The sequence below is a fragment of the Sinocyclocheilus anshuiensis genome, unplaced genomic scaffold (assembly GCF_001515605.1).
Source record: "Sinocyclocheilus anshuiensis isolate Anshui unplaced genomic scaffold, SAMN03320099.WGS_v1.1 scaffold566, whole genome shotgun sequence".
NCBI lineage: Eukaryota > Metazoa > Chordata > Actinopteri > Cypriniformes > Cyprinidae > Sinocyclocheilus > Sinocyclocheilus anshuiensis.
Window position 1 is genome coordinate 1,197,094 of NW_015542410.1, and position 14,054 is coordinate 1,211,147.

The following is a 14,054-nucleotide window of genomic DNA, read 5'->3' on the forward strand; positions in this document are numbered from 1 at the left end:
TCGTGAGAGGTTGACAATTATCTTCTTTAAAGAGACAGCTCAACCAAAAAAAATGTAGTTTTTTTTTTTAACTTATGTAGTTCCAAACCCATATGACTTTTGTTTCTCATGCAGAACCAAAAAGAGATATTTTTGAAGAATTGTATATTTTATTTTTTTAAGACTTATTATGCAGATCTTGTACATAAAAGTTGCTCAGCTGCACAGTTCTCAAGTTCATCTATCATATATATATATATATATATATATATATATATCACCAAATCAGCATATTAAAATGATTTCTGAGGCATCATGTGACACTGAAAACTGGAGTAATGGCTGTTGAAAATCACAGGAAAAATAGCTACATTTTGAATTATATTCAGATAGAAAACAGTTGTTTGAAATTGTAATACGCAATGTATGCAGCCTTGGTGGGCATAAAAGAGATCTTTCAAAAACATTAAAAAAAAACTTACCAACCCCAAACATTTGAACAGTAGCGTATAATGTCATTCTTTTTAAGAAGCACGTAAAAATCCAGTTGTGACGAAGAATTGATGTCAGTTTCAATGATTAAATACACCTTGCATTTGGCTTTGTAAGTGAATGGGGTTCGATCAGCAGGACCGGGGCACATCAGCTGAGCTGCTAATTGGCTTGCAGAACGCTCAAATACGGTCATTCATCAGCGCCGATCTATATCCATCTGCATCCTATTTACTCATTTAGTCCCCTTCTGTTGGCTTTATCTCCATTATCATTGAATAAGTAAATTACTGCTTTCAATGCAACTGACATGAGAGACGCTGCTGCTTGCATTTGTGAATCAGGGTATTGATTGTGTTATGTGTTTGTGTGTGAATAGACGTACCCATTTGGGCATGTTCCCTCCGTTGGGGTCATGATGGTGATATTGGAGCACAACCACTGTCGCAATAACTGACATTCCAACAATGATCATTATACTGGCAAAATACTGTCCTGAGAGAGAAACAAGGAGAGAAAAGTATGCATAAACCTTTCGTTTATTACTCTCTTAGCAGAATAGCCTTTTATCATCCAGTCATGCTAGTAAAAACCAGGGTGAATGTAACAAAAAAGGGGCATTGATTATAAAAGAGTGACGCGGGGAAGAAAGGCAGAATGTGGAACAGATGAGTGAACCATAAAAACTCAATCATAAAGGAGAGGGGGAAGCAGACAGGAGAGACAAAGTGCTGTGGGTGAACACTCTTCCAGCAAACGCATTTCTGCAGATTACATCTTTGCGGCTTCTGAGGGCCTATAAACCAGAGGGTGGGAAAAGAGAATGTGGTGCGGACTGTTTTTGTTTTTCTGGAGGATCATCTCTAGGTCGGTTTCATTTTTATTTTTCTCCTGCTTCTCTCTCCTGACCTGCTCATCATTTCCAGTTAGCGGTCTTTTACGATTCATGTTGCAAATTACCATGAGAAGCCAAGCGTATGGTTGCCAAGACCAGGGCTTTTGGCCGTGATACAGAATGGTGATAAATTTATTCTTCAGTGGTGCAATGTGTGCATCTCAGCACACGTAAAATATACATCCTTATGCACCAAATTTTACATATCATTAACAATAAGATCAAAGGCTTGAATGAAGACTCTAATATATTCAAAGAGCCCTGTATTGTCATTTGCAAAAGAACTAAGAGGGATACATGCTGAAATACTGAAACATACTGTATGAAACATACTATAGGAATAGTTCACCCAAAAATGGAAAATCCAAGATGTAAATAAGATTGTTACTTAATGAGAACAGATTTGGAGAAATTTAGCATTACATCACTTGTTTACTAAACTGATCCTTTGCAGTGAATGGGTGCCGTCAGAATGAGAGTTCCAACAGCTGATAAAAACATCACAATATTCCACAAGTAATCCACACGACTCCAGTCCATCAAATAACATCTTGTGAAGTGAAAAGCTGTGTGTTTGTAAAAAAAACAAATCCATCATTAAGACATGTTAACTTTAAACCACCACTTCAGCTTAAAATACAAGTCCATGATCGCTAATAACAGTTCCTTCAGTGAAAAAGTTCATCCCCTGTTGTCCTCCTACATCCAAGTCCACTGACATATATTTATAACTGTTTTGGTCTGTGTTTGCTTGTAAACGATGCTTGCACATATTTCTCTCCTGATTCGGATGAGACAACTTTTCTTTGGAGAATATTACAGATAGAGGACTTGTATTTTAGCTGGAAGCCAAACGTCTTAATGATTGATTTGTTCCTTACAAACGATCAACTTTTCACTTCACAAGATGGTATCTGATGGACTGAAGTCATGTGGATTACTTATGGGTTATTGTGATGTTTATATCAGCTGTTTGGACTCTCATTCTGACGGCACCCATTCACTGCAGAGGATCCATTGGTGAGAAAGTGATGTAAGGCTAAATTTCTCCAAATCTGTTCTGTTGAAGAAACTAAATCTTGGACATCTTGGATTGCCTGAGGGCGAGTACATTTTTGCAGCAAATTTAGATAAACAATTCCTTTAAAATGTTAAAATATTCACAAACACAGACATGCATGCTTTACCTATTAGCGGGATGGAGTCTGAGGTTGCTGGCATGATTTCTGCCACCAATAACATGAAGACTGTTAATGAGAGTAGCACAGTAATACCTGTGAATAGGTATAAAACAAAAAGAAATGGACTGCATGAAACATACATGTAATTGCATAATGAATTATACACATATAACAAGATATTAAATGTTGACTGGTCCAGGTCAATGAATTGGTCAGTATTTGGACATTTTTAGATATGTATTGTTTATATAGTTTCTTTTTTTTTTTTTTTTTTACATTTTCGACTTCATTAAACTGTATGAAATTAAAGTTTATTTAATCTGAGCTCATTTTTGTATCTCTTATTACTATAAATCATATTCTGTATTACTATGTCATGTCTACAAATGGTAGTATATATATTATAAATAATAATTCTTTAATATGTTTAACATGTATTTATTTTTCTATTCATTGGCATTAAATCTCCAGCCCGGCAGTGTAGATATTAGCATCTGCCATTGAAAAACCAATAGCAGTCGACCACTAAAATAATTGCGTAGTTATACAGCATCTCTAGTTATGTGCGACATTGGCACTACATAAGATGCCCAAACACAGCTTCTTATTGGATGTAACTCATCTTGACAGAATTTGATTGGATCTGATTGGACGGCAGTGCAGGGCTTGATGGAGTGATACATAAAGTGAATTACATCAGGCCATTTCTCTTCCTCAATTGCTCTTTAGTTCAGTTCAAGTCATCTCCCTCCCTCTCCGGCTGCTATCCATCTCTCCCTCCTCTCTCCCCCCCACACACACAATTCATCCATCTCTATCTACTGTTTAAATCTGCTTCCGCTCTCTCACTCGGCCTCCTTCCTCTTACATAAGTTTTTTTGCTTAGATTTATAAGTGCTATCTTGGCATAATGAACACTCAATAAAAATATTGTCACAAATACTCCACCAAATGAGACTAACTGGATTCAGAAAAAAAAACACTCTTGGCTTTACATCAGGGCTACCATTAAAATTTAAAATTAATAAATTTTATTATATGCTGATTAATTGAACACAATTATTGGACCTTTCACTGTTTGCATTACCTTGTATTACAGCCTGTGCATTAGTGGTGGGGATTTTTCAGTAACTGTCAGTAGGTGACAACAAGTGATTTATGAGTGAGTCACTGAACTGTTCATTCAAATGATTCATTCAAAAACACTGAGTGATGTCTTAAAGGGGTCATATGATGCGATTTCAATTTTTCCTTTCTCTTTGGACTGTTACAAGCTCTTGGTGCAGTCACTGAGTCATCTATGATCCGATTCATTCAAAAACACTGATTCATTTAGGAATAAAATTAGCACTGTTTATTAAAAAACACTGGAGTGCAAAATAAAATAAAAAAACAGGTAAAACACCTGTAAACAAATCTATATGGAAAATTCCTTCGGATTAATAAAGTAAATTGTGCCATATTTTACAGATTTTTTTTTTTTTACAGTGAGAGACTGTCTTAATGAGCGAGTCTTTGAGTCACTCACTCATCTGATTCATTCGAAAACACTGATTCAGTTGGTAGTCCACCCAAAAATTTTACATTTCAATATTTACTAACCCTCATGTCGTTCCAAACCTGTATGACTAAACACAAACGATATTTCTTTTAGTATAAAGCCCCAGATATACCTTGTTTTTGTATGCGTACGCTAGCGTATGCGTACAATCGAACGTGTAGCCTTTCAAAGTATACTCCATTTGATGTTGTGTGCGAAAGTGGGCGGTCATCACATGCGCTCTAGAAAGCTTCATCCATGTCCAGTGTCTGCTTCATTTTTCCCCCTTAAGTTATGACCGATAACAAATATTTTTGAACTCTTTTAAACCAAAGCTGAGCTGTCTCATACCCTCTCGCTTACAAGCGCATGGTTACCAACATTTTCCAAAATATCTTCCTTTGTGTTCCACAGAAGACATGAGGTTGAGTAAATGATGACAAAACTTTCATTTTTGCTAGATTATCCCTTTAATATATGCTTTTTAGAAAAATATATAAAATTTATGTTTGAACTTTTTTGAGGTGTATCCTAAGCTAGTTTCTGATACTACATCTATCAAAGATGTTTCAATATTGCAGGCCGTGTTCCTGGAAAGTGCAATGCATTCTCTCACTTTCTCTCTTACACACATTGACTCATCACTGCTTTAATTACATGAATAGATTAATTGCCCATATGAGTGAACAGCAAAGCACTTCCCTTCCCGTGCTTGCAGTGATACACATTCTTGAATTGAGGAAACTGCCTCTTTTCCATTCTCTTTGGTTGCTCTAAGCTTCTATCTTCTCGCTCTCCTCTACTTATATACTGTGAGTTCATGCCTCTTTACATTTCCTGACAGACGTATCTAAAATTCTTCCCATTCAATCTCTGGTGACTGTTTTTGCTCCTCTTTGAACTGTCTGCATCTTTTGATGGCAAAGGTCTCTTGACAGCGAGTGGAAAAAACGTGGCTAAAAGCCCTTGATGTAAACCAAGAGTTCATTCGACATGACACAATCAGGCGCTATCTATGAAATGAGCACCCACACATTTATTTATTTTTTTGCATGTCCCTGCTCTCTGTTTTGTGCTAGACCTTGGCAAGCCTGTGGAATTATTTTTTCCTCAGCACTGAAATCGAGATATGCAAAAAATATACAGCATCTTTCTTCTAAATCAGTCATGTTTAGTTATAAAACATGTACATAATCTAACTCCAAAAAAGAAGATCTTTAAATTTGATGCCATCTCCGCTTTTTCCTGCTTCAACAAGCTGTCAATATATTTCTCTGTCTATCTTTCATAATACCTAGTGAAATCTTCTCTCCGGAGTCGGCAGGCAGTAGAAAGATAAGCAAGGTCATTGATGAAAGGAGGACGCAGGGAACGAGGAGGTTCAAGGCGTAGTAGAGCGTCCGTCTGCGGATGGTCACCACAAATGTCACATCTGGGTAGGGTTCCTTACAGCAGTCATAGTACAGCTCGTTTCTTGTGCCCGGCACACCTGATTATATACAGATTGTGGGGAAAATAATGAGTATATAATGAAGGAAGGATAAAAAATAAAAAAAACCTGTGCTTGTTTTTTCTGTGGATTGGTCTCATGTTCAAAGAGATGCTGTTGTCCTCAAGAGCAGCCGAAGCTGCTCTTCCACCTTTGACCTACTAGAGAAAAACAACATCCTAATCAGCAGATGCCAGCCAGAAGCAAGTTCTTCTCTGCGACTGAGCATCATCCTTTTGTCTGAACATCATTAGAGATCTCCAAAGATCTCGGTAGCCTTTCAAAAACGTAAAAGGCAAGAAGCAAACCAAAACAGACTGAAATGTTTTCCCATTAGATTCTGCATCAGGTTTGACATCTGTGTTTGGTCACAAGACACGGAAAAACCAAAGGCATTTTGTGTCATTTTCTGTAGTCAGTGTCATTATATGAAAATAAACGGCAAGAACATTCTTCAAAAATACACCTTTTATGTTCTACGGAAGAGGAAAGGTTTAGAACAACATGATGAAACAAAATGACCTAAAACTGGGGTTCATGAGGGAACTGAACAAGTTGACGAAAAGCTAATAATTAATTACACAAAATGTAAAGTTAAAAGAAATAATTGTGGCTGCATGATAATTGCAATATGATCCAATGTATTCAGCATCTTAGAGCAGCTTGGTATCTTTTTTAATTTAACTTTACACATTTATTTACAATTTTTTGGGACAGAAGTTTACAGCAGTATTCCACCAAAATAAAAGCTCAAGGATTTGAAATGTTTAAAGCTTGAGGGTTTGAACGTTTGAAAGTGAAGAATTTAAGACATAATTATTATTATTATTATTGTAACTTGTAGTGTAAATTTAATGAACTGAGGCACTAACACAACTAAAAAGAGGTTTGTTTCCAATTTAAAGTCCAGCTACAAAGTCAAAATAAACCTCTTTTTACTGTGAACATGCAAATGTGTCATTGAATTATTTAAATAGTAACTTAGTAATTCTTTTGGGTACTGCAAGTAAATATTTTAGGTTAACCAAAAGTTTGAGAACCCCTGCTTTAAAGCATGGTTAACCAACTTGAGCAGCTTAGCCACCTACCAGCTTTAATTAGGGACCAGTTACATAAACTAGTATGACTAACTAACAATTAAGCAAGGAGTAATCTTACTCAGTGCTGGGGTAACGTATTACAAGTAATGGGAGTTACGTAATCAGATTACATTTTTTAAGGAACTAGTATAGTAACGCATTACTTTTAAATTAACAAGAAAATATGAAAATATCTGAGTTACGATTTCAAATAAGTAATGCAAGTTACTTTGTTTTCCTATTTATTCAGTGACACATTTCCTGTCCCCGTGTTGAGAGAAATTGGGAGTAAGTGCAGAGGCAGAGGCATTTTCTTCAGCCTGAGGCTTATTCATTTCACTCTTGGTGTGGAAGGGGTTTTACAATCGTCAAAAATATACTCAAATGAAACCAATCTATGATTTTATATAACTGACTTGATGTTATAACCAGCCTATAATCAGCAGTTCATTCAACAAGTCACAGATTGATCCATAATGGCTGTAATCCAGTGAAATAAAAACCTAAACCAGCTTGGACCCGTTATTGATCATAAATAAACAATTCTGACCAAAACTGGTTTGGCCTTGTTACACATGTTACATGTACTTACTATTACAATAACAATTAATTATGCATAATTACATGCAAGTAACCCTAAGCCAAACCCTAGTAAGGTATAAATGTAAGTACATGTAGTTAATTAATATTACTCAGTACTTAAATGTATAATTACACTGTAACAAGGACACCTTAAAAAAAAAAGTGTAACCGCTGGTTTTAATTCCAACAGGGCTGTATTGTTAAGACAATGTAAACCGTTGCACTCTGTAAAAATGTTAAAGAGAAGTTCAAGAGAGTGACTGGCATGATATTACAGATGTGCACAGCAAAATAGCGAATTACAGAATGGAGCAAATGAGAAGAGAGTCAGTAAGAGACAGAATTGTGCAGTGCAAGATGTTTTTCCAGTCCGCTTCCTCTTATCCACTCAATTTAATTACATTAATTTGAATACTAACAGGCTCATCAGATGAATATGAATGGACATGAATTTAACAAGATGGGCTGGATATTTTCTTTTCCAATTCTGAAGCCATTTCAGTTCTATACAGCAGGTAAGAGTTCTCAGGCCTGTAAGCTTTAAAGGTCTACTTACAACATCTCTGCTTTTCAAAAATATGCAGTATGCATTTTAACCATTTAAGTATGCATCCGCCAAACTGACCTCTCGCTGCCTGAGCCGTTGGCAGTTACTACAGCAACACAAAGCACACATCATAATATGCCTGTGGGTGTTGCGTTCGCTTGGTTGAGAGAAGCTTACAAGGGAAGTTGTCTCTACTCACTCACCCACAAGATCCCACTCTCCGTTGGGCATGTAGCCAGAGATATCAGCCTCATTCATCTGGAGATCCAGCAGCCATCCGTCAAACGTCCATGAGCCGAATTTAAGCTCGCACTTCTGGATGTCAAACGGAAACCAGCGTACATCCACGTTACAGGTGCTCGTGAAGATACCTGGGATGAAGAGAACAAATTAGAGAAAAAAAGAGGAAAAATATCTATGATTTTCATTCTGATTTCAACTGCCTGACGAATGTACTGCCTCGAAATGCCAAGGTGCTTCTTCATCAGCGCCATATTGCAGCAGCCAACGCCAAATTGAATCCAATTGACCTTTTCACTGGAGTAAAACCAAACAGTTAAAAGATACACATTCAGAAATGCCGGAGCCCTAGGAAACACCATTACATAAAGACCTTTATGCACTGTACGGATAACCAGGTTGACACTCTCATTATTATTACACACAGACACCAGCTAGATGAGTCATATCAGCAACCAAATAGACTCGCTCAAGCTTAAATACCGCAAATTAGGCAGATAAACTCGTTTATTGTTTCAAACAGCCATTTTGAACACTGAAAAGAAAAAGTATGACAGATGGATGGGACCAGTAATAAGAGTAAGTTGTTTTATACCACATAGCAGTTGAAGAGCTTCCTAATCAGATACTTCCATATTTATTGAAGAAATCACACTTGAAATGGAACAAAGGTAGGAAAAGGGAAGCTTATGTTGCCTCTGAACAATCCAGCAAATTTACCCAAAAAAGCACAACATGAACCTTTTACATTCTGTTCTGAATAAGCGATTCTCACATAGCAAACATATTTAAATGCACAAGGACTAAATCACCACAGATGTATAAGTGAGCAGTACTTGTGCTTGAATGGAATTATTGAAGAATAACTGACAAACTGCAAGCTGTAGCACAACACTTTTCAATTTCAAAAGTATTCTGAGTGGCTGTCAGAGAATTGCTATCTGGTTTCTGTGGTGTTTTCGGTGGTTGCTCTGTTAATGGCCATGAAAAAAAGCTTATCCTGGTTTCAATCACTTATCAAACTAAAAGCACATGTATCATTCATGCAGTAATCATCATTTATGATGAGGGTGAAGTTACAGTAGGCTTAGGAGTTTGTTCAAATGAGCAAAGTGAGAGTGAACACCACTAGTAATAGGAGAGCATAAGTAACTCAAAGCATTTCAGTGCATTTCAAAGGAGAAAAAAACAACAGAATATGCTGTTCCTTCCCTTGACTATGCTAAATACATTTTAGCCTTTGAAAAGTAGAGTTTCCAGAGCTGAGGAAAAAATGGATAAAACAGCTAAAAGATTTCGTACAAAAAAAGAAACATTGATTTTCTGAGAAAAAGTGATATTTTTCAGGTCATACATAATGTTCTGCTGTACTGACCCCATCCACAAATCTCTTCAAACCGATCTCTCTACACTGTTTCAGAAGATTCCTAAATAATTCACCTCTGTGCTGGGCCTCTGATATGAGACAGAAGATTCTCTCTAATCTATGGTCCAGATGAAGACCAGAAAGTCTTCTGAAAATGGTCCCAGGATCTCAATTTCCAGTTTTGGGGGAAAAAAGAACAAACAAAAAAAACACTTTGAAAATGCTTGGCCTGATCATACACACACACACACACACACATATATATATATATACAGTGGGTACGGAAAGTATTCAGACCCCCTTAAATTTTTCACTCTTTGTTATGTTGCAGCCATTTGCTAAAATCATTTAAGTTAATTTTTTTTCCTCATTAATGTACACACAGCAACCCACTGTATATATATATATATATATATATATATATATATTTCCATATTCCATTTCTGTCATGACAACTCTCAAAGGGATTGGCATGGTAATGAACATGAGATTGTTAATGTGTTTGGTCTTGGCGGAATAGATCCGCAATGCTGCTGCATTACCGAGTACCGAGACTTGCTACTGCCAATACATTCACAACATGCTGCTGTGAGCATGTAAGAAATACTGCTGCTGCACATATAACATATATGAAATAACCCCCCTGGCATACATGAATCACTCCGTAGCAGATCTATACAGGTGGAGCTGGGGAAGTTGGAGGGTTTCTGAAGCGCGCTGCAACCGCTACAGCAAGCACTAGCCAAGTATTTTTTAAATGTTGAGCAGCAATCTCATTGGCTGATGATACAAAAAAATAAATCAGCTGCACCATGATGTCATTATGTCAGATTGAATTGTTTGACCTACCTTGGAACTTTTGACAAATACATTTTAAAAGTACAGGACATGTCAGTATTTCACATCAACTCCCTATTTGCAATGATATTATTATCTCTTCTTATGGTTGCTTCTTCAATCGGTATAATGAGATATTTTTGCATGTTTTGTTGTCAGACTGGTATAAAAAATATTTAGCACAACTCTTATCAACAAGCAACATCCAGTGCCTATTTATATCCCTAAGTTTAATACTTAGGGCTTTTTCCTAAGTATATGAGCAATTTGCCTTATAAAGCAGCACTAATTACATTCAAGCCTACTTATGGAACTGGGGGTCTTCCATGTGGCTACAATCCAATGCCAGTTCTAATGCATTTGCGAGTTTTTTTTTTTTTTTACTTTAGAACAAACTAAAATATGCCGCTGACAGTGAAACAAAGTGGAGGGAGTCAGTGTGTGACTCCCTTATAGAAATTAGCCAGTCTTGCATTTCCAAAGGTTTCCCAATCACAAAAATCATTCCACTGAGAATTACTCAAACTGACCCCCTTTTTTGTCTTTGCTAACCGGAGCCCCCTAGCGTAAAAAACCTCCTCGAATATCTTGACATTTAGAGAAATCTTATCCAGAGCAGTTTACAGTACACTTAAGAGCACAATGGTGATTTTTTTCAAATCAGTCTAAATCTAAATCAATACTGGACTTAAACACAGCTCAGTCTAAGCACCTCAGACCTCTGCTGGATTTTTGCTGCCTTTCTTCTTCATGTCGACAGCTTCTACTCCAGGGAACCAGGTGACTAATCCTAAAAGCTAATCAATAAGAATGGCTAGCGAGCTAGCAAACCCACTCCCGCTAAATGGATTCTTCAGACGAGAGACATGGGGTAAGCGGTACAGACGCTGAAAAATATTGAATAAGATGACGCAGAGAAGAGCAGAAACCTCTAGCTGAGTGAAGCAGCCGGTGCATGCTAAAAACCTCTTATGAGTGCTTAGACACCTGCTAATCACGCTTTCATATGTCTGGGCTGATATATGTAATATTCATGTAGTTTTAAGTGTTTCATTGGTCACCACCACCTTTTTGTCAGCAGTATATACACACACAACGTTTGCATTGTGAAGACTCTCTGAGATAAACAAAATGAGAAAGACACAGAGCCAAAACCTCAGCAAACCAGTCTTTGTACAGCAAAAATAAACAAAATGGACCAAATACACACCCAGATTTTGTGTAACACACTCAAATACTTGCAGGCACTGTAGTTCGCCTTGAATCTGTCAGAAAAATGAGTCACCAGCCCTACAGGGCATCTCCTGTCAGTACCAACAGGAATGCCACCACAAACGCGGATGAGTCAATATTAGAATAGGGTAATCTACTCCGAAATTAAGTTTGCTGTCAACACAAGCTGCTCATTGCAGATTACTTCTAAATGAGTCTCTGATCTACTGCGCACTTATAGCAATCATGTTCATTTCATTCAAAATCAGAGTATTGAGAAATCATGAAAGCTTTCAAAAATATATTCAGGTCACATTTCAGTCCAAATTTAAATAGAAAGAAAATTAAATTAATTTTAATTTATGTTGATTTAAATAAAAAATGTTTTTAATACAATTTAATTTAATAATTTAATTTAATTTAATAAAAACTGCAGGGTGTCCTTAATTGTCAAGAAAATAATGCATATTAAAAAAATATTAAACAGACTTTTTTCGTTATAGAAAATACACTCTGGACATGATTTATATTATTTGCTCATTAGAGATAATCAGTTAAATTCATGAAATGTGGTAAATTCATAGGTGTTGTAACACCTTTCACTGCAAGTATCTTCTTATCGCCATCCGTGTGCATAACATCACTGACTGACACAGATGCCAGGACAAACAGTTTCAGCAAATAAACAAAGCTTTATTTTTTCTGTGTGTGTTCCTGGCATCTGCCCAGATTGCTGGATTACCAAAACCTGTTCACGCCCACAAGCCACTAATGAATAAACATATTTCTGAAAACGAGATGTGAGGTTTTCTCTCTATTTATGTCTGTCTTTTTCCTGTCTTCTCTCTCCTCGTCTCTCTGCCTGACTTGACTTCAAAAAGGCATTTGATTTCTGTTTGCTACTGTGGGACTGGATGACTTTAATGTGAGAAAGAGAAAAGCAGCGTTAAATTGCGATGAAATCAGCCTGAGCTGCAAATACGAGCCATTGGGGCACGATCTGCTCGTGATAGCAAATGTGAGTTTGTTTGCATCTACAGTGACTCTGAGGGTTATTTAAAGACTCCAGCTTTAGTGCTGAGCGCGTTGTTGTGTATGAATCTACATATGCATGTAGAGAAAGAAAAAAAGGTGTTTTTCTTCACAGACATAAACTGTGAATCTATGAGACTGGAGAAACCATGTCATTGCTTCAGCCTTTATTAAACGTACAATGCATATATTTTCATCAAAGGGAGATTTCCGTTCTCATTCAGTTTTCCAAAAATAAATGCAATATGCATTTGCAATGCATATTCTTAAGCACCACTGCCCTCAGAGGAAATAAAGTAGCTGCAACATAATTCATGATCTTCCCATTTCCTTTTGCACCATAAGCGTCCCTGTTTCTGACGTACAAATCTATAAATTGATGAACCATCATTTACTATGACACATGAAGGAGGCTTCTTTGATTTCCATACTCAGTATGCAGAGAACTCTTTAATACTTAAACGGCTTTAAAAAATACATCTTTTCATCTGCATGACTGCATTTATAACGACAATATTCATGCATCCTTCAACTGTTGCACTTCCCATAAAACAGGTGACCTCTTCCTGCTGCCTTCCTATGTTTATTTCCATGCAGAAATCATTTTATAGCTTAACGCTTTACTTTGAATACCACTGGTGTTTTTGTGTTGTGAACCGCAGCTTACTATTGCTTTTATCATTATATGTGCCATAAACCTTAAGCATAAGCGTTCACACTGACCTGGAGGCAGGTAGTTGCAGTAGCCACTGGAGTTCACTACAATATTCGATTTGAAGGTGGAGTCAAACTTGTCATCTGCACTGCAAATGGAGAAAGGGTGCATATATTAGACATTTTATGTTGGGTATCAGGAAATATTACAAGCCAGATTCGAACAATGAGCACCAAACATTAATGTTCACATTTAAAGGGGTCATATGATGCAATATCGATTTTTCCTTTCTCTTTGGAGTGTTACAAGCTCTTGGTGCATAAAGAAGATCTGTAAAGTTGCAAAGACTAAAGTCTCAAATCCAAAGAGATATTCTTTATAAAAGTTAAGAGTCAACCACGCCTACCTAAAACGGCTCGTTCTAACACGCCCCCACATGTCTACGTCACGATGTGGGAAGATTTGCATAACGCCACCCAAATGTTCATGCAAAGAAAGAAGGCGTAACTTTTATTCTCGCTGTAGTATTGTTGTTGCCGCCGCCGCCATGTCGTGAAGGCGCTGTGTGTTTAGTTGTGAAAGCGAAACTACTTTGTTTGGCCTTCCAAAAGAGGACGATATCCGCTTCGTCATGCCTGGAGCTGATCCATGCTGGTCGCTGAGGAAATACATCAACTTCGCGCTGTCGATCGCCGGATCGGCTTTCACCGTGGACGAAGCGGAGTCCAGCCCGGGGTCGTCACAGGTGGTTGCTGCAAGCCCGCCGGCCACGCCGTTCTCAAGCCCGCCAGCCTCCGCTCACTCTAGCCTGCCGTGTGTTTCGTTGTGAAAGCAAAATTACTTTGTTTGGCCTTCCAAAAGAGAACACGACTAGAAATCAGTGGTTAAGTTGTATTTACAACACTGTTCCAGAACAGTTCAACCCAAA

The 14,054-nt window shown here is 37.3% G+C and overlaps 1 protein-coding gene across 1 annotated transcript in view; it reads right to left on the reverse strand.

Annotated features, from left to right (window-relative positions):
* LOC107693335 (neuronal acetylcholine receptor subunit alpha-7-like) overlaps positions 1–14,054 on the reverse strand; it is a 24,717-nt gene that overhangs the window by 5,689 nt on the left and 4,974 nt on the right. Inside the window, exons 5-9 of the mRNA XM_016492670.1 lie at positions 13,195–13,274; positions 7,988–8,155; positions 5,382–5,576; positions 2,554–2,640; positions 857–966 (exon numbers count right to left, since the gene is read on the reverse strand). Coding sequence (XP_016348156.1) covers positions 857–966; positions 2,554–2,640; positions 5,382–5,576; positions 7,988–8,155; positions 13,195–13,274 — 640 coding nt within the window. The remainder of the gene's footprint in view (positions 1–856; positions 967–2,553; positions 2,641–5,381; positions 5,577–7,987; positions 8,156–13,194; positions 13,275–14,054) is intronic.